Here is a 26700-nt window from a genome sequence, read left to right as displayed (position 1 = left end):
GATCCAATGTAAAACATTCCAAAATCAACAACTACTAATAAATTAAAAACTAATTAAAAAACATTGTCCAGCGGACAAAATTGTGAATCTAAACCATTCTCAGATCCCCTTGAACACACACAAAAAAGTTCATCAAAATCGGTCCACTCGTTTAAGAGAAGTTCAGTGACATACACACTTACAGAAGAATTATATATATAAAGATTGTACATGATTTGGTAATTGCAAGTACAATATTTGCCGGCAGAACTTGTACATGCATCATATAAGAACTAAAACGCAAATAATTTATGAAGTTATACCACAATACAAATTATACGGAGGGTATTTTTGAATAAATAGTATCAAATCTGTGAAGTTAAATGGAGTTTAACTTTAGCCAATTTTGACACATTTTTGTTGAAAAGTAAGTCTAATTTATACACAAGTTAGACTAACGAAAACTGATTTAATAAAAAGGGCCGTAATTTGTGCTTAAGTATTCGTCGAATCATGTTAAATACAATTCAATTGAAGGTTTTAGTATTAGTAATATCATTATTACATCTATGTAAGATTATTGATTGAAAAAAAATATCAGATAAATTGTAAATATACCTATGTATTACTTAAAAGAATCGTTCGTCTCCATTCGAAGCTACACTTTGAAACGATCACCTAGCTTCACTGACAGACAGACTGACAGACTTTTATTTATTTTCCAACTTCACAATCTTCCCAATCCCCGATTCCCGAACAACAACCCTTAAATTCCTAACTCCCAAAAGGCCGGCAACGTACTTGTAACGCCTCTGGTGTTTCAAGTGTCCATGGGCGGCGGCGATTACTTATCATCAGGTGATACGTCTGCTCGATTACCGGCGTGTTTCATAAAAAAATATATATTTCTTTATTTACCTATTTATGGTTTAATTGGAATAAGTGATTTGACTTTGACTCAATTTTCTCGTATATTTATCGCAAAATTGTTCTTTTTGCAAACCTTTACTCAACTTAATTGTTTGCCGGGAACGGGCACAACAGAGGCGACAAGACGTCCGCGCCAGTGTGTTGTGCGACCGCCTGCGAGACAGTCGCTCCCTAGTGGTTATTTCAAATAAATAATTACAATATATTTTTATTTTCATAATAAAAATATTCAGTGTTTGTTTCACGAGCAATCACCAAAAAACGTGAGTATCAGTGAATTTTTTTTTAGATTTTTTTTTAATATCTACGTCGTTACGTTTTTTTTTTTATTATTATTTTGCGATAGTTATTTTTTGGCAGATATACATCAGTGTAGTAATCATGTAATGTGTATTATAGCTTAAGCTTAAAAAATCGAACCACGCCGAAATATTTTCCATCGAAATGGCGGTTACCCGCCATTTTGAGATCTTGTTTTATTTTTTTAATTTCTTTGCCGGCGTTTCTTTACTACAGTTTTAACTATTTAAGTACACAAATTTAACAAGCAAATATTTTATTACTTTATATAGAAATGAATAAATAATATTTTTGAAGAAATCCTGACACTACAATATCTGTTTTTTGCGCCTGCGTATTATGTTTCTACCCTCAATAATGATGAAAATGAGTTGGTTTTATTAAAATTTATTTAAGGGATTTTTATCCTTAATTGGATATACCAACCAAAGCTAAATATATTTTTTAAGTAAAACAATATATTCCTCTTAGATTTTTTAAAATCTAACATCAAAATTAGGACAAACTTAGCAAGTGAAGTAAAAAAAAAACTTGATTTATACCTTTGTAATTACCGTAGCCCATCTTTTAGTTAGTACCCTAGGCTATTAGGCTATCTGGAGCTGCAGACGGCCTATCCGGTTTCTTGGGTCTCTGGCTCTAAGCAGGAGTATAAACGGGACGGTTTTTAATCAGTGAGATTCTGACACTTTCGCCGCAGCCAAGGCGGGAGAAATTTTAGGATTTTCTCCTGTATCGTGGGTGCGTTTACAAACATACAAGTTCACATACACATGTCACCCAGACCCGAAACAACAATTTGTGGATCACACAAAGAGTTGCTTCGTGCGGGAATCGAACTTTGCGCGGCACCGCACCAACCGTGCAGTCTTGAATCAGCTATTAGGCTCGGCAACCATTTTTCATTTTTCTTTTCAATCATTACGCATCAGATCCGATTTAGAAGTGCTATAAAACACGAAAGTGTTTATTTTCGTTTTAATATTTTTCACGCACCGTTACGCGTGTATCTTTTAGCACAGTGTGCTGTTTCGCGCACTCACATAAACAAAAATAAACTTTGTTATATTTGTTTATATTTTACGAAAACATTTTTATAAAACACGTCCTACACTAGTTCTGTACGAAAAATTTAATTTTGAATAGGTTTAAGTATAATACATAATTATTATAACAATCATCTTAACAAAAATGTTACGATTTAATTTAATATGCTATTAGTCAACTTCTGTTCTGGTTCCGGGCCCTTATAAACGAGTTTGTGGTGCGCACATAAAATAAAACTATTTTATCTATATATAATAATCAATAGCTGTTCGTAAGTCTCGCTACAACTCGTGAACGGCTGGACAAATTTGGCAAATTTTGGTCTTGAATTATTTGTGGAAGCCCAGGGAAGGTTTAAAAGCTGATAAAAAGATATTTTTGAGGCAGTACGAAGTTTGCCGGGTCAGCTAACTTGGCGTACTAAATTACGTACTTGGTGACTTGCAGACCGGTAAACGATGTCGTCTGCTCTTAGTAATTATTAAAAGTTGACGGTGTAGTTATGTAAAATCTAATGTTCCTGAACAATGTAATACTCATTCATTTTTGAAATACCCAACTGGGCAGATTTTTTTTAAATATATACATATTTGATCGATCGAAGTTTGGCCACTATCTCGCCTTTAGTGGCTTGATGGCAAGCGATGATGCGGCCTACTATGGAGCACATCAAACCCATAAGCAACCTTCCTGTTCCTGTGAATAGATTTTCCTGTTCAAACAATTAAATAATTATGGAAGCTCATTCTAATTATATTAGTATTTACAATAAGGTAGAATTAATGTCATCCGTGTTTCACTTGTAAAACGATTTAAAAAGTACTATTGGATATAAAAACAAAACATTTTATATTTATAAACTTTATGCTTGTTTTATGTCATTGTGGTGATACTGATAACCTTACCGGGTAGATAAAATGTAAGTGAGTTTACTAAATATAAAGGAATTATGTCTTGAATACTGAAAATATAGTCCAGTGTGCGGCGCCGCGCCGGCGTTGTCATTGTTTCCTAGCACGTGTATAACATTTGGTCAAGGTTGTATAAAAAACGGGAGCTGTAGGCGTCTAACAATGAGGTACCGAAACTGATGTAATTTGTATCTTTGAGCATAGCTTTGTTGATAAATTGTTCTGAATTAATAAAGAAAAGTCACGTTTTTTCGTAATAAGTTAATTATTTTTATTGTTTTTTTTTTATCTTCTGATAGAAAATTTCCTACGACAGATAACTTTTTTGGAGAACATTATTGTTTAAAATCGTACCACAGAAGATATAAATAAACAAATAAATAAAAATGTATTAATTAATTCATAAAAACATAGACGTCGGCGTGAATGTTATCATCACTTTCGTTTTCAGTTTTGTCAAGTACGTGGTCTAAAATAATAGACACAAATCAGACATTAACAGTTACGTTAAAACTATTTATAAACTCAAAACTAACATAGAAATATTACTGCAATTAGACAAAAGAAATCGATTCGTTTCGAATTACGTCACCTATGCATTTATAAAGACTTCAAAATGACAGCTCTTTTGTTTGGTCCCGCGATATGTTTAGATTTTTTTCTAGATACAGATATTAAATACCACTGTGTATGGTTAGGTTACAAAAAAAAAACAGACATGTGTATTGAAAAAAAAGACGTTTTATAATTTTTGACGTATTATAACCTTGGCTTAATTCAGACCACTTTTTTGTCGGGGCTTAGACAAGATGCAAGTACATAGTTAGATAATAATTCATGATAGGTACTTAATATTTTTTATAACTGACTAGCTGGCCCGGCAAGCTTCGTACCGCCTCAAATATTTATTCTCACCTTTTAAACTTTTCTTGGACTTCGGCAAATAATTCAAGACCAACAATTAGCGAAATCAGTCCAGCAGTTCTCGAGTTTTAGTAAACTTTATTTTTATATATATTATATAGATTATTACTATAATAGTTAATTTTTACATACGTTGATACAAAAATTTTGTTAAACATCTGTTTGCAGAAGTTTATTTTACAAAAATGTACACGGAAATAAAATTTTAGTTTGTCTTCTATAGAAACTCATACAACTGCGTTGACTGATCCGCATCGTACGGACCGCCTTATCGGCAATGTATACATGCGATGCGTACGTGTGGACGCTTACCTTTGAGTTTTCCTTGTTAAGTGAAACAACTGACGTGAAGTAACAACTGAAGTGACTTAGAAAAGTAATAATAATTTTCTATGAAGTTTGTAGACACAATATGTACACAAATATACACAAAGCTCCATTAGACAAAGATTGTGTACAATGTATCAATATTTGTCGTGTATATTAGGTACTAGCTTTTGCCCACGACTTCGTTCGCGTGGAATAGTGACTTCCGGCAAATTTTTGGTTTTAACCACATAGTTCCCAATCTCGCGGAATCTCTTCAAAAATGAGACGTAGAAGATATTCCAGGGAACTCTTCAAAAATCAACATAATGAGCTCTGCGTTTGAATTTAATAGATGTATACTCACTTAGGACATTGAAAAAATTGTTTAAAAACGGACTTAAACTAAAGAAATATTATAATCTTTCCGAACTTAAGATGAAAACTAACTTAAAACTAAAGAAAGCTACGAATTACGAATTTATAACATTTAAAAAAGAAATTATATTACAACCTATCCTCTATGCTATAATAACCAAGCTTAAACTAAATAATTTAAAAGAAACGACTTAAATCTAATCTATCTAATTAATTAATAAATTAGACTTACAATTTTATTAAAAAACTAACTACAGTAACTACTAATAATCGATATCAAACTAAACCTTTTTTTTTTTTTTTGTAACGCGATGGAAATCCTCATGGACTTCCCACGCCGTGGGGACGACGGAGGGGTGTGCCGGACTCTTACCGGCTAAAACCACCGCGGTGTTCCTCCACTGCCTGTGGCCGTGATCCGGGCTGCCCTCACGGATTCACCGCACCCGGCAGGCTTCGACCTACCGCTCGTTCGCGGCAGGTCCCGCCACGTTAGCGGCCCTGGGAGGCTGCTTCCCTTCCTCGAGTAGCGCGCGTGGAACACTACGCTAACGCCTACTCTCGCCTATACAGCGGACGTCTGACTCCCCTAGTCAGTCGCCCGCAGGCCTCTCCTATGGAGGTCGTAGATCGGCTGCCGCCTCACGGCGCTGACGATTGGCGCGTCTACGGCGGGAGGGAAAAGATCTTGATTCCCTCTCCTTTCAGCCGCTTCCTTTGCCAACATGACTTGTTCACAGAAGGAAGCGACTCCGTCCCATGCACTCTCACTGTCGACCATAGCTTGTATAACAGTCGACATTGAGAGGTCTGTCCCGCCGAGGACTGCAATGAGTTCACGGCGCGGCTCTGCCCATGCAGAACATTCTTCGAGCGTATGCCGCGCCGTATCCTCCAAACCACCATCGCAGTGATGACACACCGATGTCTGCTCCCTGCCTATGCGACACAAGTACTTTCCAAAGCAGCCATGTCCGGAAAGTACCTGTGTTAACCGGAAGGTTAGGACACCATGCCCTCTGCCGATCCACGCCTCCATGACGGGACTTACTGCCGCTATAATGGCGTGCCCTGCACTAGGTTGCGCAAGTCGTGTTTTCCACTCCGTTATTGTGTCACAACGGAGTTCAGTCCTTCGTGCCTCAAGAACTCGAGGTGGATATCGCTCGCCCCGGGCAGCCAGCTCCCCGCGCCACCTATATAGTGATGCGAGAGCCTTTGCTTCCAAGTCCCAGGGTGGAGATCCAGCTAAGAGGCTTGCAGCCTCGAAGGAGATCGTGCGGTAACCCCTTATGACTCTGATGGCCATCGCGCGCTGCGAACTTCGCAGTAAAGCGATATTGGGCGCCGTCAGTCCATCCGCCCAAACTGGTGATCCGTAGAGGGCCATTGACCGCACGATCCCCATGTATAGCCACCGGCAAGATGTATTAGGATTACCCAAATTGGGAAGCAACCGCGAAAGCGCCGCTGCTGCTCCCCTCAATTTGAGAACCAGTTGTCGGAGGTGGGGTCCGAAATTCCAACGACTGTCAAGGACCAGACCAAGATATTTCATTGTCGAATTGACTGCGATACGAACCCCTCCAACCACAATGTGTGAACCTGCCGGTGGACCCCGCCGAGCCCTATGGAAGCAAATGGCCTCAGATTTATTAAGGGCCACCTCCAGCCCCAGACGCCGGATCCTTGACACGACTTGCGCAACACCTGCCGTCGCCAGTAGCGCAGCGTCACGGTAACTCTTCCCGCGTGCCAATACCAGTGTATCGTCCGCATAGCACGTAACTACAACGCCGTGCAGAAGAGCACCACGAAGTACCCAGTCATACCCGATGTTCCACAGGAGCGGTCCCAGGACCGATCCCTGTGGAACACCGGTCGATACCTCTCGCCGACCCCATGTGTGAGCACCCGGGTAGATTATTGCCCTCTCCGATAGGTAGGCCTCGACTGTGCGGCGCAGGATATCAAACTAAACCTACGTTAAATAATTTAACCAGAAAACCAGAAAAACCCAACAAATAAACTTATTAATTGACAAATACAACGAAACCAATTTATTTAGAATATACGAAACAGCAGGACCACTACAGACAAATAATTAATACGACTGATAATACACTTTTTCTACGATAGTACCGAAGCGCTCGGCCGATACCCAACCAAATGAATGTAACGAAACCATAGCGCGATCTATTTCTATTTTTATTTTTTGATTTTTGAAATAAAACTATCCTATGTCCTTTCTAAGGTTCTAAACTATATCTGTACCAAATTTCAACCAAATCCGTCAAATAGTGGCGGAGATTAATGGTATAAGCATAGAATAGTGTTCGACGTGATTCTTTAATTTGACATAACTTTTTTATTTATGAACCGATTAACATGAAACGAACACTAAATGTAAATTGAAGCATACCACAATATATTTGTGAAAACCGCATCCAATTCGGATCAGCCGTTTCTGAGATTAGCGCGCATAGACACACAGACAAACAGACAAACAGACAAACAGACAAACAGATAAACAGACAAACAGACAAAAAAAAGTTAATTACATTTTTGGGTTCGACATCGACATAACAATAACCCCTGCCATTTTTTTTATTTTTATTTTCAATGTACAGACAGCACTTTTCTACGATTTTATTATATGTATAGATGGCTGAGATGCCAGGCTAGCCTGATTATATACTTTGTATGATTTCCTTCTCGCCTGGCAATAAGATAAATTATGTTTATTATATTGCCATTAAGCACTTATTATAATTATGATTAAGAAATAGATAGTTGGTCAAATTTTGATTAGGTTTTTACCTGACAAAGAACTAATATCCTTATTATTCGGGGTCTTTTGATTAGTTTCAAGCCATGACGGGGGTTTATACCTTACGGGTTACATAAAGTTTGATTTTGCATTAAAGAACTCACTCATTCACTCAAAATATTTGTCCATATTTCTCTCTTTTATATTTTATTTTTAAATTGAATAAATTCGTATAAGTAGGAGTACTCAGACGTTATACTTTGTTTATCTCTAAGGACCGGTTTGAAGGATACATCGCAGGGCAGTGTGTTGCTTTGTGACATTGGTCTGACCGGGTCACATTGGTAAAACGTTCATTTTATCGGGATCACGGGGATTCACAGGCAAAAATATATATATTTTGTTGTTTATGGTATATGGTAAACGAGCAGATGGATCATCTGATGGTAAGCAGTCGCTGCCGCCTATGGACACTTGAAACATCGAAGGCGTTGCAAATGCGTTGCCGGCCTTTTGGGGGTTAGGAATTTAAGAGTTGTTGGGGAATAGGGGATTGGAAAGATTGGAAAGGGGTACCACACTTTCCTCCGGTAACCTCATTTGGCCTCATTAGGTCTCTGGTAACCTCACTAACACAATGCAAGAGTTGTTTCACGTTGGGTTTCTGTGAGGCCGTGGTATCACTCTAACACACAAACGTTCACTCCGGTGGAGCCGGCCCATTCGTGCCGAAGCATGGCTCTCCCACAGTATACTTTTCCCCAGTATTATAAGTTTCACGATTCAACGAGGTAGTCTAATTCCATATAGGTAATATGAACATGTATATTATGTACATATAATATGGATAATAGAAAATCCTAATTCGAATAATACCATAAGGAAGTAATAAATAAAGACACTTTATGAAGACTTATGTATACATAATTATTAACCTACCCAAATCAATATAAACAACAACATCAGTCCAAATCACTTTGCGAACATAAAAAGCTTTGTAATGGCATCTGACGTCATAGTTTACGTACAAAATGGCGCCGACCGTGGCGCGCCCTCTATTCTGTGAAGTTTTATGATCAGTCGGTTTTAAAAAACATGCTTAACCTATTTACATGTTAACATCAGAGCATTAAATCACGACTTTTGATTCCCGAAGGAATAAATGATGTTCTCTTCTTGTCATGTTGGTGTTTGACTGAGTATGCCCAACAAACGATGATATCACATCTATTGCCATATACTGGGCACAATTCCAGACTGAGACTTTATTAAAAAATCATAAAAAAGCCCAGTAATACTTTGCCCGACTAATCGAACCCGAGACCCCTTGTCCGGCAGTCGCACTTATGACCACTCGGCCAACGAGGCAGTGAAGTAGGTCGAATAATAAAGAACAAAGCAAAAAACAGAATTATCCAATTTGATGCAGTCGTTTAGAAGATACGCGCACATACACATACACACACTTGTATGTATACTTAATAAATTCCGTAGATTTGTCCTTCATCAACGACAAATTTATCTGCAGTAGTGTAAAAAAATTGCTGTACATACATCAACATTACGTCATATTGCGCAGGAGTTGATTGTTATTGAGATTAATAGGTCACGTTGGTATGTAGTGAAAGGTTACGATGACATCGACGCCAGTTTTATTTCCCAGATTAAGAGCAGACGTAATTTACGCGATAACAATGTTGTAGGTCATCTGGGATTTTCTGATGATTCTTCTTCTTATCTTCACGCCTTTTATCCCTGAAGGGGTAGGCAGAGGTTCACATCATGGCTCGTAATGCCATTGTACACCCATTCTTAACCGTTTGTGTTATAAGTCCCATGTAATAGGGGGTGAGCCTATTGCCATATACTGGGCACAATTTTAGACTCTCGTCGTACAGTAATTTTCGGGAAACCGAAAAAAGCCCAGTAATATTTTGCCAGAGCCGGGAATCGAACCCGAGACCCTTTGCTACAGAGGAAAATGGCATGGCAATCGCACTTGCGACGACTCGGCTACTACAGAGGAAAATGGACTATCTACATCATTATCTTAATTTATCTTCCCATTACCGACCACTGCTAGTCCACTAATAGTCCAGACTAAGGACCTATACGAAATAATGATTTGCCACAATCTTCACGCTTGTCAGGCTGAACAAACTTTTTTTTAAAAAAGGGAACCGCTTTCAATTTTCTTTACTGCCTCCATATTTTTAAGTCTACTTTGGCGGATATTGTATACCCACGACAAGATTAAGGGAAGGGTTTCGTATATTCTATTCTACCATCGCTACGACATTTACGTTTTGTTATTTGAGTTTAAATTGAGTATAAGATTTAAGTTTGTACCTATACTAGCAACTACTTTCTTTATTTTATCGTGTGAACATTCTCCGAAGCTATACTTGTATCATATTACTACAAATATAATTTAATACTATGTTTACATATGTCTTGAAATAAAATTGTCAAAGATAATAATGAGAGGCATTGAAAAATCACTCTTCGTGCTCAAGGAATAAAGCTTAGGCTTATACTGCTAACGTTGAACCTAAGCAATTTATTACATGGAATATCCATTTGTTTTGATTGTACTTGCGAATTGTTTTTATTTAGATAACTTAACCAATGTGACTGGCCATCTACCGTCTGTTAATTCTGTAAAGTGATACCTACCAGGTTTTAATTTAGCAAATAATATGTAGTTGATACTTTAGGCCTTTTTTTAAAGATGGAAAATCATCCAATGACTTCTCTGGTGAGGCGAGAGGGAGTGTCAGACTCTTACTGGCTGTAGCTCGTGCTCGCCGTCCGTAAGCACGTCTTAGGCCTGCAGATATAACGCGTCTCATAATCAGACAATAATTTTCAAATATTTAAAGTTGAAATCAACCGATATTTCCATACCTCTGTAAATCGGAGATAATTGTTTTATTTGTGGGGTTTACCACTTCCCCCCTGCTTGTTTATTCCCCTACGCCTTGTCAAGTAAGACAATAACAATGTCATTCAACTGGATTAAGTCCACAAAAAGTACCTAAATGGAGGTCATACTTCGACAAAAAGTTCTACCGTTCTTCTTGAAACTGTAATCTCAGATTTTGCACTGTTGTTTTAATTTTCGCGAATAAAGCATAGTCCATTGTAACCCAAGTCATGGCTCCCCATCAGACGACCAACCAAACATCGATAGCTACATTAAAAACTATAAAAAAATCAAGGCCAGGAGAATGGAAAGAAAATGAACCGCTGTGTCAGTACTGTGACTTGTATCACAAAGTACCAGGATCGCACGAATGACTAGGAAGCTGATTGATTAAGCATTGTGTTCTAGATTGAAGATATAAAAGTTGAAGGTTATTCTGCTCACAAGTCACGGTCGAGTTATCTCATTTACTTACTACATTATCTAATATTTTCTTAAACAACGTCTTTATGTGGTCAGTGGTGTTATCAGTGCTAAGTGTTACAAAGAAACCTACCTACATGGTAAAATACTCGTGTTATGTTATGACTGTACATATACATCAAAACTATATCATATTTTTAACATGGCTCCATAGGATGCGTTTTCTCTTGTGTTTTTACAAATATAAACTCGCATACAATACATACTACATTTAACACAGGTTCTGCTGCATAACAGACAGTGCAATAACAGACACCAGTCTCATAACTATAGCACTATAAAAATGTGTAATAGTAAAGAAAGGAGGATGCATGGTCCATCTTCCAATAGCTATGTGTGTTACATCATTGGATAGGTAATTTTGAGCTGAATAGAAGTTACTAAGGTGTCAAGTTCCAAATCTTACTCCGTTCAGAGTTATCCTTTATTAAACATGGTAGTTTTGGTAGTTTTATCAGTAGTCAAGTGATGATATTTTTACGTCATAATTACATTTATGATTAATGTAAATTATATTATTTAAACATAACAACATGCTGGGTGAGCGACCAATGATGAAATTGATTGGAAAACGTAGCCTACTTTATGCAGTTGCATCTGCGATACAATATCATAAAGATTGGAAAAAACGGGTCAATGAATGAGTATGAAATATGAGTATCAACAGCAGGACACCTACTTTTTTTATCTCAGTAACGCAGGATTTGTGCATATATTATCATTTATCTGTATTAATGAGAAATACAGTGAAATGAAGTATTAATTAATGGTGTCCAAACAACGATTGTATTAATAAAACTGCACGGTTGGTGCGGTGGCTGGGCCACCGTCTGCCACGCAAGGTGTAGCGGGTTCGATTCCCGCACGGAGCAATTCTTTGTGTGATCCACAAATTGTCGTTTCGGGTCTGGGTGTCATGTGTATGTGAACATGTATGGTTGTAAACGCACCCATGACATAGAAAAATATCCTAGAGGGTGCAACGTATTTTAAAAAAGGCATTGCTAAAATATAGCTGTCGTGATTGCTTTGATTTATCCAAAAATACAATACAAGAAAGAATACAACTAAATTGTACATTGAGATTGAGTAGAGAGATAAAGATAAAGATAAAGATAAATTTATTTGTATAAACATGTGTAGGTAACATTATACATATAAATGTAAATGCAGATAGTACAGTTAAAATTGTAAGTCTCAACATGTTCAACAGTCTCAACATGTCTCGAAGAAAAAAAGGAAGAAAACAAATACGTTTATTTTACACGTTAAACAAACAAGTGACTTGTGTTGAGTAGGTGATAGAAAAGTGTATTCTGTGACATAGTAGCTTCAACTGTATGACACATTCATTCATTCATTAGAAATTAAATAACACATAATTGACGTAAGATAACACCCATTACGTTATGTTATGACCCATTTTACCTACATTTAGAATCTAGAAAAGGTACAAAATGGTATGCAATTTCATGTTAAGCAACAATTAGCAGAATGAGATTAATACTAGCTAGCTGTGAGCCGGGAGTGCCGTGAATGGCTCTAATTAATGATGTCATTCTAAAGGTTATTTACCTACGTCGGTATAGCGAATTGAAGAAATAAATGTCACGTTGTATGTAAATGAATGAATTTGTTTCAATATACTGTTTAAGTGTCTATGTATTCGTAATAGTGAGTGGTCGAAAATTGGTCTGAAACAAAATAAATATAGGAATAAAAACTATTGTTTCTTTGATCCAAGATAGAGCTGTGCTAAAATTTCATCAAACTATGTTCAGTAGTTTAGATAAAAATACATGGAAATATTTATCAAGTCAAGTCTGCGTTTGAGGACTTCAAATGGCATGATATCACACAGTTTGTTTTAATCAAAGGTTTCATGTCATGTCCCATGAGACATAGTGCAACCTGATCTTGAATTAAATCCAATTTTTTGTCTTTTTTTTAACTTTATCCTAGATTAAGATTATCAATGTCGTGGATGCGTTTACAAACATATAAGTTCACATGCACATGATACCCAGACCCCGAAACAACAATTTATATATCCGCTACACGTTGCACGGCAGCCACCGCGTCAACCGTGTAGTCATCATTAACTCTGATGAAAATTTTTTATTTAACGTTTTTTTGAAGTAGTTAATAATAATTGGCGCGAAGTGAATAACAATTGCGAATTCGCCATTACTATTACTAAAACTTAAAAATAATAAGTAAACAGTATACGTTTGCAATCTAATCGTTATACTTATATTTACATAAGGATTTTCCTGAAACCGATAAGTTACATTACATTAATTAAGTGTGGGAGAGCCATGCTTCGGCACGAATGGGCCGGCTCGACCGGAGTGATACCACGGCCTCACAGAAAACCGACGTTGTGTTTCGTTGTGTGAGTGAGGTTACCGGAGGCCCAATTCCCCCTTTCCAATCTTCTCAATCCTCAATTCCTCTTAAATTCCTAACCCCCAAAGAGCCGGCTCGCTAGTAACGCCTCTGGTGTTTCAAGTGTCCATGAGCGGCGGCGATTGCTTACCATCAGGTAAAACGTCTGTCATTAAACATCACCGATACAAATTCATATTGAAAAATGGAACCGTCAAGCGTTTGTAATATATTACATAGTCACATTATGGCGTCTAAATAATATCCTAGACGTAATTCTAGGCAGATTTGCATAGATCTAGGTCATCTGTGTCAGCCACGTGTCAGCGTATCGTTTCGTCTAGATTCTAGATTTAGTACAAAGTCACCGTGACACTGTTTGCGCTATGCTCGTGTTCAGGCGCTCTATTTTTACATCCAATGCTGAATCTGTGACTTGTGTCTGTGAAAAAGTGTATTTAATGTTAATGTGGTTTTTATACGAATTATTCATTGTAAAGTAGTATTGGATTCCGGGTTGTTAACGTATGAGGCTGCAAAACAATTTGTTTCGCACTCCCTCCTTTTTTTTCTAATCCCTTTTTATACTTTGTTTCTAATGGTGAACCCAAGGAAACCGCCTAAAGTTCCAATTTTATACTTCAGTTTGAAAACGAAAGTTTATTTCAAGTTCAAATACTGATAAAAGTATAAAATAACAAAATGTTTTAATAAGATTTTCTGTAATCATCAGGTGATCCGTCTGCTCGTTTACCAACTTATGCCACAAAAAAAAAATTCAAATCATAGTTATACATAAATCTGTTCAGTAGTTTTTGAGAAAACATTCATACAAAACGTATACGCTAACACGACAGTTATTTTTATGACCGTAGGGAATAATATTAAATGGTACCAACACATTATATCAGCGCTGGAAATGCCAACTTAATTGATTTTTAACTGACGAACTAATTTAGGAACAACGGTGGCATGAGTCACTCAATGAAATTGTTTCAACTAGCCGCGTTACACAATTAGTAAGTACTTCCACTAATTGGTGTTCCGTGTCTGGGTGTCATGTGTATGTGAAATTGTATGTTTTTAAGAGCACCCACTATACAGGAGTATGGGTGAGGCGGGAGGTAGTGTCAGACTCTTACTGACTAAAACCACTCCGATCCTTCTCCTGCTTTGAGCCGGAGCCCCGGTAACCATTTACGTTGTCCGCTGCTCCTCAATCATTTATTAAAAGCAACTGGACCATTGGAAATACATAGGTACCTAATGGTAAAACCAAAAGGTTTTTACGCTCAAATAGACAATATCGATAGTTATCTAGCTAGGGGTATATTGTGAAACATTTGCATTAATCTGCTTAATGAAGTTAGCACTTTACGATTGCCACACACCCCTATATGACATCACACCACAGTATAAAGGAAAATTTACAACTCCACAATGGAAAACACCAACTTTCCCACCTACATTTCACGGCAAATTGGTACTTATGTAAATAGATAAAAAGCTGATATCCGCATGACGTCATGAGGATAAAAAGTGTCTTTGTATTAGCTGGATCGGCGTTTGAAAATGCAATTTAAATTCAAGGTAATAGAGTGTTTATTTTATTGTGATTGTGTTCTAATTGAATTTAGGGCAATGGTCGGAAAATGATAGTTAACTCGTTACTGTTGTTTGACATAATACAAAATTTTTTTTTACCTGGATAGTACAACAACTGCTTCTCACAGACAAAATTAGATAGTAATCAAAGCTCGTTTAAGACTGATATACATAACTAGCTACTTCCGCGCGGTTTCTGCCGCTCTGCTCGGCTCCCACTGGTCATAGCGTGATGTTTTTTAGCCTATAGCCTTCCTCGATAAATGCACTATCCAACACAAAAAGAATTATTCAATTCGGACCAGTAGTTCCAAAGATTAGCGCGTTCAAACAAACTCTTCAGCTTTATAATATTAGTATAGATAGATATACAGGTAGATACATATTATTATTCAGACTTACATTTTTATCCTTATCATGTTTAGATTTCACCTTATATTAATCTATATCTATCTTCTATTCTATACATTTAATAAATTGTGAAATTACTAAATTCAGTGCATTTAATTAAATAAATAATAGACGGTGTTGCTAGGCAGACGCCGAACTCAAAAAATGTGATGAATATTTTCCATTGTCATGTATAAAACAAGGAATGTTTGCACTGATAAGCTTGAAAAAAATGCACAAATACTCCAGATTATAACAGTCGGACATGATAAGCTGGTAACGTATCAAGCCATATGTAAATTTATGTATTTTGAGAGCCAAAGTGAGCTTACATATTCCTGCGTAGAACCAGATGCCCGCTCGCATATGAATGGTGCAATTATATAAACATATTATATACAACGTGTAACAAAATGACCATAATATACATCAAGAAGCGCTGATGAATACAGGTTGAATAGAATCTCTACACAAAGTTTCAGCTTAAAATACGTTTAAAAAAATTGTACCAAATACTTGGTATCGCATGGTTCTTGATTTTAAATCATACAAACGTGTCACAACACTACGGGGGTGTACTCGCTAATTTTACGGAACAATTCTTCTGTAAATCTGATCGCCTAGTACCTGTCTACCTAATTTTGGCGGCGCGTGCGTAGGTATTGGAAAAATTCATAACTTGGTACCATGAAAACATGAGTTTAAAAAACCCTTCCCGTATCGTTTGTTATGTTATCTAGAAACCGTGCAATTGATATGTATACCCCCTTTTTGTTACAGGTTGTATACATTATAATATACGTATAGCTGTAAATTAACGTAGGTAACTCGTGTTTTAAACTTACCTGCTGTGGAACGCAGACTTTTATTATTATCTGTGGTTAAATACACCATAAACAAAATCACACTTATTTACGTCAAAATTGACATATTCGGATTCCCACCGCCATTTTTATTTACCTACTAATAAAATCGGTGTATAATTATGTTTTGGTAACTGGTAATTCATTTTTATGAGCCATTAAATTGTTGTTTATTACAACCGATTGATCTTTCACATTAATGTAATTGATGTAATCGTAAAAATGTTTTGAGATACGTATATGGGTGCGTTGATCTCAATACTTATTACAAACAATAGGCTAGGCTATTCCTACTAATCAAATTCTATTTTTTTTATAACGTGAAAATCGATATTCTTATAAAATAGTGCGTTAGTCACGTCAGTATATTTTTACGTCGAATAGCAGACTTATTTCTAGAAAATTAATTAGAATAATATCGAAAATTAATCAGATCATTAAATCTATGTATAAAAGTGTGATTATTTTTAAATATTTTATTGTATTCAAAAGTCAAAATAATTTACTTTTAACTGAGGAAACTATGAAATTGCAAGGGAAGACGTTATAGTTTATAGATTCGATTGTAAATGCTATTGTTTGCACATTTCTTACTTGCATTACTCAAAAATACTGAACGAAATTCGATTGAATTTAAATACGTCTTTTGTTTTTTTTTTCATACCTGTTTAAACATTGTTCTTCGCGCGAATGTATAGTTTAAGTGTAGAAACTGTTTTATATTAAGTGTTGTAATTAGTTGTTATATAATATCTTTGTTTCCCAAATAAAAATTAAATAAATAAATAAAATACGTCTTATTGAAATGTCGTAGAAGTCCCTACTGGTATTACCTGCTATTAGGTACATCTAACAATATAGGCAGGTATAAAGAACAATAAGTATTATTTTTATAGGCACCCTAGGTCCTCCGTAGCAGGCTAGATAATGCAACATAATAACTATTTTCTCTATACTTAGTGTGGTGTGCATATAAGTTCAAGAATATAATGCACCATTACATTTTATAGACATTTGTCTGATCAATTCTATGTATGTATATACATAATTATATTATTTATTTAATTTATGCCATCAATATCATCATCAGCCTATAAGTGGCCACTGCTGACCAAAGCCTCTTCTCACATGTAGAAGGTTTGAGCATTAATTACCGTGTTGCTCAATGCGGGTTGGTGATTTCAAACTTATCATTAGAAATTATAAGCCCAGGTTTCCTCACGATGTTTTCCTTCAGCGTTTGTCAGTGGTGTCTAAATAATCTTAGAAAGTACCTACATATGTATAACTCGGAAAAAGTCACATTGCTACTTGTCGTTGGTAGGTTCGGAACCCGCACTCTCATGCATGAGGAGAAGCAGGCGTTTAAAATCTCCGGGCCACCACGACATCATTCATGCCATATTTGGTACAAAAATTTCTAAGTGTCGCTGCACGTGTTAGTTACTCGTAATTAAACTATCATTCTTATTGAATTAGTAATAGACTAATAGAATTTTTATATTGAATGCGCACGGACACATATTATACATACTTGAATGATGTGTATATCTTCAATTGATGTAAAACACTATTAGTCTGTATCTCAGTCAATTACTTACTTTCAATGTTTGTTATTATGCCTTAATAAAATAAATGATGAAAGTGGTAGATACGAGTACGTAGCATTTTTGTATTCATACTGTCGTTGTAAGGGCCCTCAAACATGAGCTCACTGTTATGGCATCGGTAAGCCCGTTCTCAGAGGCCTGAGAGACGGGTCGGGAAAAGCCATTGGATGATTTTCCTCCCTAAAAAAAAAGAAATCATGGGCCCCGCCAAGACACGCTATACCGCTATAAATAAGGCTTATTATGTTTCGATCAATCAACAGTAGATTTTAACTGTTGAAAGTAATATGTAATTGAAAGTGTAATAATTTCGTTTATCTTAAACAACATAAAACTTAATCCCAATACTAAAAGCTTGTACATTTTCTTGCAATCTTTATACAAAGAATTCTCTCAACATTAGTGATAAACAGATGTTTCCACTCCGATCGTCGGCTTGTGTTAAGGAATGCTGGAATGTTCAGTATTTATAGCGAAGCACCTGTATCAATAAATAAAGTGTAGTAAACTGTAGTAAAGATGTTTATAATACGCTTTAGCGTAAAAGGAAACAATCATTAAATATTGTTTACACAATAATTTAGCAGCAAAACCAATTTAATATATTATGATAATGATTATGATGACGTTTATATTGGCAAGGATTAAAAGCTTTTTGAAACAAAGCAATTATTTAAAAATATTTATTGAGATTAATCGTCTAATGCTTGACGTGGTCTACTCCAGTAAGTAGTGCTGATTCTCCAACTCTTTGCACCCTATCCTAGCGGGTTCCCAGGCCTCCGGCTCGAAAAGCAGGAGTAGGAACGGGCTGGTTTTTAATCAGTAAAAGTCGGACACTCCCTCTCGCCTCGCTCAAGGCGGGAGAAGTAATTTTATTAGATGATTGTCCCCAACAAAAAATCTATTTTTGGGTTCAAAACCCAATAACTTGCAATGAAAACACCTCTCTAAAGGAATAGTCCTTGGTATATGAGTGCAATAAATAAAATAAACTTTATTACACATATACAATGTTGTGGCTGCACTCAAATCTTTTTCATGAGCCGCATTGGCCACGCATCATATACCTATCTATCCAGTACAGAGTCTTATCATAAAATATTCTAAATAAAAACACATGACTCAAACATAGAAACTAATATTTTTACGCACACGTTTTTGGAATTGTTCCAAGTTTTTTGTTTAAAATCGGCGTCGGATACGAGAGGAAACCTCGTTACAGATTTCATTTCCAACTCGATTGGAAAATCAATTTCGTATTTAACTTTAGAAATGATCAAGGTTCCGTCATCAGATAAGTATCTGGTGAAAATAAACCAGCCAATATTTTCTGTAGAATGTGGTGACGACGTTATAGAGAACCTTTAAATCTTCAAGAAAAGATCGTATTCTTTCTTAAAATGCTGGTAACGCACCTGTGAGTCCTCTTGTGATGCTAGTGTCCATGGGTGGCGCTGATCGCTTACCATCAGGTGACCAGTCTGCTCGTTTAGGCCCAATGCCACAAAAAAAAAATAACCCCTGAGTACTTGGGACTAGAGACGACCTTATGGGTTACCATATTATCCGATACAGGAACTCTCCGGTTCCAAACAAAAGATAATAAATTTTTGAATTTCCTCCCTCAAAAAATAAAATCCCCCAAGTACTTACCCTTCCCACAATTGTCATGACCTATCCACACTCTCTGATAAACCTGAACCTTTCAACCTGTCAGATATTTAATGCTTATTCAGTCACACTCTGATAATGCATAGTTGTGAAACTAATTAGTCCCCAAAAAGATGAATTAGAGCACAATCTTCATGCCAAATTATTATTTGGTCCTATGCAAGACCGGACTTGTCGATTAGATGCAAACTTACTTACTGCTATTAATGTAATGAAATGTCAGGGTCAGTCAGCCCACGAGAAATTCTTACTTTGGAGTCATACGGACTTAAACGAAACTAGTACAGCTTCTGCCAGTAGCTTCGTCCGAGCTATCGTGATATAAAGTAATCTATGTGGTATTCTAAAATCTAGATTACAGCATATCTCGGTGCCTATAATATCCTTTTTTTTTAGGAGGTAAATCTTTCAATGACTTCTCCCACCTTGGGTGAGGCGGGAGGGAGTGACAGACTCTTACTGACTAAAAACCACCCCGTTCCTACTCCTGCTTTGAACCGGAGCCCTGGTAACCTTTTACGTTGTCTGCAGCTCCGGATCGAGCATCAGCCCTACTGGGCCCCATCTGTGCCTATAATAGCCTACACGTACGATAATTAGTTTTTCCATAGCATTAGCCCTAATTAACACTATACGGTCCTAAGTTAACTACATGGGCTGCGAATTATGTTCCAGCGTAGTTAGGGCGCGCCCTCAATACGACATGGACGGCGATGACGTCATGCCAAACAAGTATAAAAAGGATCCATTATAATGTACATATTTTGCGACTAGTGTTTGCCTAGTTTGACACGAGTACTCGAGTTACTAGGTCGGCTAAAAATGGTCGTAAAACTGCGTTGTAGCAGAATGTTGTCTCACTATTTTGTTGGTAGCTAACTGATGTACTTAGGTACTGAACGACTTTGTTTTTCTTTGATGAAATCTTATACGTTATAAGCTTTTAAACTGACATGGTCACTTACACTATCGTTAGAACTTGAGAGGGATATTTTTGAGAGGGATATTTACCATGTTTATTTATGTCTATGAGTTTTCGATATTTCGGCACTGTTACGAACACACTGAGTTTTGTGTGTAGAAAAGTAAATCGAGTTGCTGCTCATGAACATGAGCCTCTTGCATGGCTTGAAACTAGTCGAGTTCCTCGTCAAACAAATACGTGAGTAAGCCGATAACATAATAATTAATTTAGACGTAATAGTTTTTGCTAGACGGAACTTCATCGACAAAAAAAAAGTCTACTCGTGATTTTGGCGCATAGCAACACATGGACTAAAAGGCTTATGACAACATATCTCTAAGCCTCCTTTCACATATATTAATTAATTACTATCACAATTTAAATGCGTTGGTATCGTCGTCCCTACCCAACTATTAAGCCAAGGTTAAAAAGGATAAATTGTTTCGCGGGAAAAAAGTTCTACAACCTCTTTTAAATTGGTCCATGGCCTAATAGACTTAATTGAAATGTACATTCCTAGGTTGTAATTAAAGGAATCAATTGTGAGAGTTAAAATAGCACAATTTTAAGGCGCCATTTTGCCAGTAGGTAATATATGTACATGGATTATTTATTGTTCAATGTCAGATGAGATCATCGTATCTCGGCTGGGAACGGAGGAGCAACTTTTAACATTGGCGAGTAGATAATTCGCAATTCTGTTTTTATTACAATCTATTTTTGAAGTCATTTTCATTGTGGGAGTGTTGATAATGGTACACGTGAAAGATTGTCGGAAGTCACGTTTTTGTGTTGCGCTAAGGTCAAAGCTTATTGCTTGTTTTGACCTACTGGAGTGTAGGTAGGTATCTCAGTCAATACACTTTAAAGAGTCTTATGTGCTAGGTACAAAGTTAAATACTACACTTAAAATCTCACATGTAGTAGGTACAATGCTTAATACTTAATTTGATACAGTTATCAAACGACTACAAGAAACGTAATCATCTCCTAACCTGACACAGACAGTAAAATAAATATAGATAAATGGTTCTGTGTTTATATTGTTGTAGTAAGTTCTGTTCTTATATACTATAGATGTTAAACTATCATATGCCGTGTAGCAAAGCTCACTGTCACCTGTATAACAGCATAACTCTATAGTAAATTTTAAATACATAAGAATGTGTACCTGCTCTCAAAAGTTGAACAAGTGTAATGCCATACAACTTCTAATTAATATCCTGCGCAATATAACTGTCAAATCTATTTCTTACATCACTACATAGTATAAAATAAAGTCGCTTTCTCTGTCCCTTTGTATGCTTTGTCCATCCGTTGCTTAGTACTCTAAAACTACGCAACGGAATTTGATGCGGTTTGCGGTTTTAGTAGATTTTTAATAGATAGAGTGAATCAAGAGGAAGGTTTATATGTATAATACATGCATAACATATCACCACTGCACCCATGCGAAGTTGGGGCGGGTCGTTAGTTATATGAATAAAACTAGTTACTTTCGCGCGGTTTCATCCGCTCTGCTCGACTCCTATTGGTCATAGCGTGATGTTTTATAGCCTATAACCTTCCTCGATATATGCGCTATCCAACACAAAAAGAATTATTCAAATCGGACCAGTAGTTCCTGAGATTAGCGCGTTCAAACAAATAAACAAACTCTTCAGCTTTATAATATTAGTATAGATTTGATCCACAAGAATTCTTACGCCCACTTCCACTCTAAGCTAAAAGATGGCGCTGATCACATTCCTCTGCTATAAAGTCTATAAATAAGCCCAGCCCCGTCATCTGCGTACCATGGGCTTCCTATGGGACTGCTATTAGAGGGGCCTTGGGGTATCCACACATCTGCTTAATTGGGTACTATCCTCGGTCAAAAATAAATTATTACAACTTTTCAATACAATAAAATATTAAAAAATAATCACACTCTCATTCATGAACTATTTTAACTTTCGATTTTGTCTAGCTAAATTTCTAGAAAAAAGTATTTGACGTCAAAAACTTATGACGTCATAATGCACTATTTCATACAAAGTTCATAGAAAATATCGTTTTTGACGTTTCGAAAAAAGTATTGAATTTGACTAGTAGGAAAGTAGCCTATTGTGTAATAACTGATCTTTGATAAGTACTTCATTCTTAGAAATGCTTCTATGGCTAGGTATAGGAGACATATACTTAGGCGATAAAAACGTGCGGTTATTCGGCAATAACTTTCGATATCCAGAATTTGCTGTAATAAATAGACACTGTCAAGTTATTTAAATAGAACAAATAATGCATAATTATGTACACCTAGCATTAGGTAAAAGTGTAAGCCCAAGTCTGCTGTCTTTTGGGTTTATGTTTTTAAAGGGCTAATACTATTCCTATAAACTATTTTGTTACACCTTATAAAATTTAAAAAAGCAGAAGATAATAATATTACATACGAAATTGGGTTTCTTCTTGTATGATCTCAAAGATGTTTTTTCTTTGTTACAGATAAACAATGACTTTCGTATTCGACAAGTGCTGCTTCTGCATAGAGCTGAGGACAGGATGCCTGATCATCGGGTACCTAAACCTGGTAAGCATCTTCATTATTGATATTCCCCATCACTTCTTGTTAAACTTTATTATTTTCAATTGTAATTATTACTACCACTTTGTATTAAGTCTTCCGTGGTGCTTGGCGACTGGGCTTCTTCTACATAGTTGTGTAGTCTCTTTTGTGCCTTTAGGCGTAAGTCATTATATCTCCTGCATTAAATTCACGGAGAGTAGTGCAAACTATCGTTTTCTTTTTCTCCTCCTCTAATAATAATATAATTTTATTGTAACTTTCGTGAGACATACTAAATTAATAATTATGTTATCGGCTTACTCACGTACTGTTTTGACGAGGAACTCGACTAGTTTCAAGCCACTGACTACTCAGTCAGTCGACAATCGCCGCGTCGTGTGTCGCGGAATGCTGCTCATGAATATGAGCCTCTAGCATGGCTTGAAACTAGTCGAGTTCCTCGTCAAAACAGTACGTGAGTAAGCCGATAACATAATAATTAATAATAATATATTCTGATTTATTTCGTTACGGGATTCAAGGCAGTCATTCATTTCGCTGGGACGCGCCGGACTTCAGTGGTCCGGTGTTTTCATGGTTGTATATACTGTAGATTCTGGCTTACAGGACTTGCAGTGGTATGCCATTAAAAAATATGTAATTATTACCAGAACTAACGAAACTTGAGTACCTTCCTACAAAGCAGGGACTGACAGACTAGCCCTCTCAAAAGTGTCATCATTGTCACATGTATTCATTATAAATTATGTTTTGCAGATCGGTAACATAATAGCGATATTGATGTCGATCATCGGCCTGGCAGCGGCTGGAGTGGTGACAGCCGAGGGAGACAAGGAGGATGGCACACAGGCTGTGGGTGCCGTCGCGCTGGCCGTCATCGGCATCCTGCTGATCTTCTTTATCCTGTTCCTCACATTCTCCATTGTCCTCCTTGTTGGTCTGCACAAGGTATTTCTCAATATTATTATTACCGTAAAACGGGGTAAATATAAAACAAAGCGGGGGTGAATAGGAACAACATTTTGTTGCGTTTTCATGTAATTTAGAACTGTTTACACCATTTAAGTATTTTTTATTAATTCATTATTAAAACCAAAAATGCTTTATTAAAACCAAAAATATGAAAACAAACTAATAATCCTAATAAAAAAATTGTTTCTATTCACCCCCTGAGTTTCTATTCACCCCATTTTACCGTACTTAATTCTTCTCTCAGCTGTAAATCAGAATCAGCAGTTTAATCTTTAAACTTGGTGTTATCAATATTTGGTTTTAATCTCCGAACCAGATTTATGTAACAATATGTTCTGGTAAGGTCTGTTAGACGGTATAAGTCAATAGTTTCACACTCAACTGAAACTCAATATTGTTCAAAGGCAGTAAGGGGATTTATGAAATAGACCCTTAATCTGTTTTTATTTCGACAGCAGCTGGAAAAATAGGGCTAATGATTAATGTATTTCATTCTGCTGTCGAATAACCTGGTACTACTCTTAAACTTCTTGGAGGTTTATTATATTCTGAGAATAAATTATATGAATGTTCCACTTCCAGCACAAGCGCGGTCACATAAAGGCGTACCTGATCTACACCGTGATCTTCCTGGTGCTGTACGTCATCATGTTCTTCGCTGGTTTCGCTGCCTCACACATCAACGGTGGCGTTGTCGCCAGGGATCTGATCTCAATTCGTAAGTTTAATTGTTATTAAGCTACCAATCTATGGATTAGTCACTTTTAGACAGCTTTGTCCTAATTTAGACTTTATGGCAAAATGTTTAGGTTTAAAATTTAAGTTTCGGAAATGGACATGTCTTAATTAATTGTAATCTTCAAACACAACACTACCTGCCGTTAGCGCCGTGGCAGATACTTTTAAAGCTCCTTATATTTTTTTAACCATTGGTCATTCTTGTTCTAAACCTAAACTAACCTAGCTAAAATAAAATTATAAATTATTTCTATATTTTTTTCTTTCCAGTTCTGAGCATTTACTTCTTATTGGTAATCAGAAGCTACTACTTGAAGATGGACGACCCCTCCAACAAACCTGCAGTTTACAACACAGCTTAAGTTAAATATTATATTAAATATTTTAACAATCAAAATTAACATAAAGCCACATGTTAAAAACTTGAATAAATATTTCTGAATAACTATTTTGCATTTAGAAAAATAAATGACCATTTTATGTCATAAAATAGTCGTTTGGATAAATTTTTATTGAATAAATATTTACAAAATTGATTACACAAGAATGTGCCTTAGAGCATTTGCATAAATGTTATTGTGGCCTGATATATAAATGTTTGATAATTATGTAATATTTCTTAATGTTGTCAGTCTTCGGTTAGCTTTCAACCAATTATTTAAAGTGCTTGAATATAATTATTTGATAATTTTTTTGGCTGTATGATTCTCTAAATACTGCGCATGACATGTGTTGGTGTAAAAACATTGTTATAATATTAAGTCGTTTAAATTTCTTATAATTAGTTGTAAGATTTTGAGTTATTTTTTAGTTTTTAGTTACGGTTACGTTTTTGGATGAAATAGCCGATTTTTGAATAAACATTTACGAACGTTAACGTTGAACGTTATTGTTTAATATTACATAGTTACGAAAATGCAATTTTTTTATGTAACTTTTTCATAACATTGTTCAATAACATAATTTCAACCGCCTTTTGTTATATTTTTCTTTGTTAATTAGCTAGAAAAGACACCACTAACTAAGTTTTACAAAAATAAACCCAATGTGAGAAGAAATAAAATATAAAACAGGTTGTACTGGTTTTGTATTCATTTAAATAAAAATACAGAAGAAATATTTTTCTACTTTTATATAAAATAATTAGCAGATTAACAAAATTGAATAATTTAATTAAATTTAATAACCACCGATATGCCTAGTTGTTGAGTTTGAAAAGTTTTTGTCACAAATACATATTTTACTTTTAAACGATAGCCGTTTTCTTATAAAACAATGCAAAATAATAAACTGAATAGGTACTTTGGTTTCTAGAATACCTAATTCATTTTCATTAAGTTACTTGTGTTAGAATTTTTTATTTTATTTTGTGTATTATCATTAGTTTTCTCACCTCGTTTTGGCAAAAATGCTATAGGATGGTAAGAATACTTATGAAAACATTTTACTGTATACTAAAGTGCCATGAAACAAATATAATTAAAACATTTATTACAGAGGAAACCTCATGTTGCATTTACCTCACTAGGTAATAGAATAAGTGTTTTATATAAAAAAATATATATATGTATAATTTACGAAACGTTACGTACTGTTTCAGGAATCTCTTTTCTGATGTACTTTAATGTGCTATTTGTTGGTAAATATACACATAAATATGTATAAGTCATTCGCATTTTGTCTGCTTGGATGTTTAATTAGACTTGTTAAGTGATTTATATATCGGATATTAAACACTTTCAATAATCTTGTTGTTTTTTTAGTTTCTTTTATTTACTGTACGATGAACGTAAAAGTACCAACACGATTTAGATTATCTAATTTTGGGACTAAAGTACCTAATAGGTTACAATGCTAGGCTCTGCACTATTACGGAGAATTCCCATAATACTTTGCCCGACCCGCGACCTCTTGCTCGTTCCCTTATTTTCGAAAGATTATGGAATATGAGATATAATAATATCATTATCAAA

General features: G+C 35.8%; 2 protein-coding genes across 2 annotated transcripts; one reads left to right on the top strand and one right to left on the bottom strand.

Annotated features, from left to right (window-relative positions):
* Positions 1 to 991: 991 nt before the first annotated feature.
* On the top strand, positions 992 to 26474 carry LOC118267440 (uncharacterized). The gene is made up of 5 exons (XM_035581437.2): positions 992 to 1172; positions 22936 to 23020; positions 23774 to 23965; positions 24572 to 24707; positions 24998 to 26474. Exons 2-5 carry the CDS (start codon positions 22943 to 22945, stop codon positions 25087 to 25089), a joined length of 498 nt encoding a protein of 165 aa, XP_035437330.1. The 5' UTR covers positions 992 to 1172; positions 22936 to 22942; the 3' UTR covers positions 25090 to 26474.
* On the bottom strand, positions 5365 to 6750 carry LOC126910806 (uncharacterized). Its single transcript, XM_050694507.1, has one exon. It carries the CDS (start codon positions 6331 to 6333, stop codon positions 5365 to 5367), a length of 969 nt encoding a protein of 322 aa, XP_050550464.1. The 5' UTR covers positions 6334 to 6750.
* Positions 26475 to 26700: the final 226 nt, after the last annotated feature.

The sequence above is a fragment of the Spodoptera frugiperda genome, chromosome 6 (assembly GCF_023101765.2).
Source record: "Spodoptera frugiperda isolate SF20-4 chromosome 6, AGI-APGP_CSIRO_Sfru_2.0, whole genome shotgun sequence".
Classification (NCBI taxonomy): domain Eukaryota; kingdom Metazoa; phylum Arthropoda; class Insecta; order Lepidoptera; family Noctuidae; genus Spodoptera; species Spodoptera frugiperda.
This window is presented reverse-complemented; position numbering and strand designations above follow the sequence as displayed.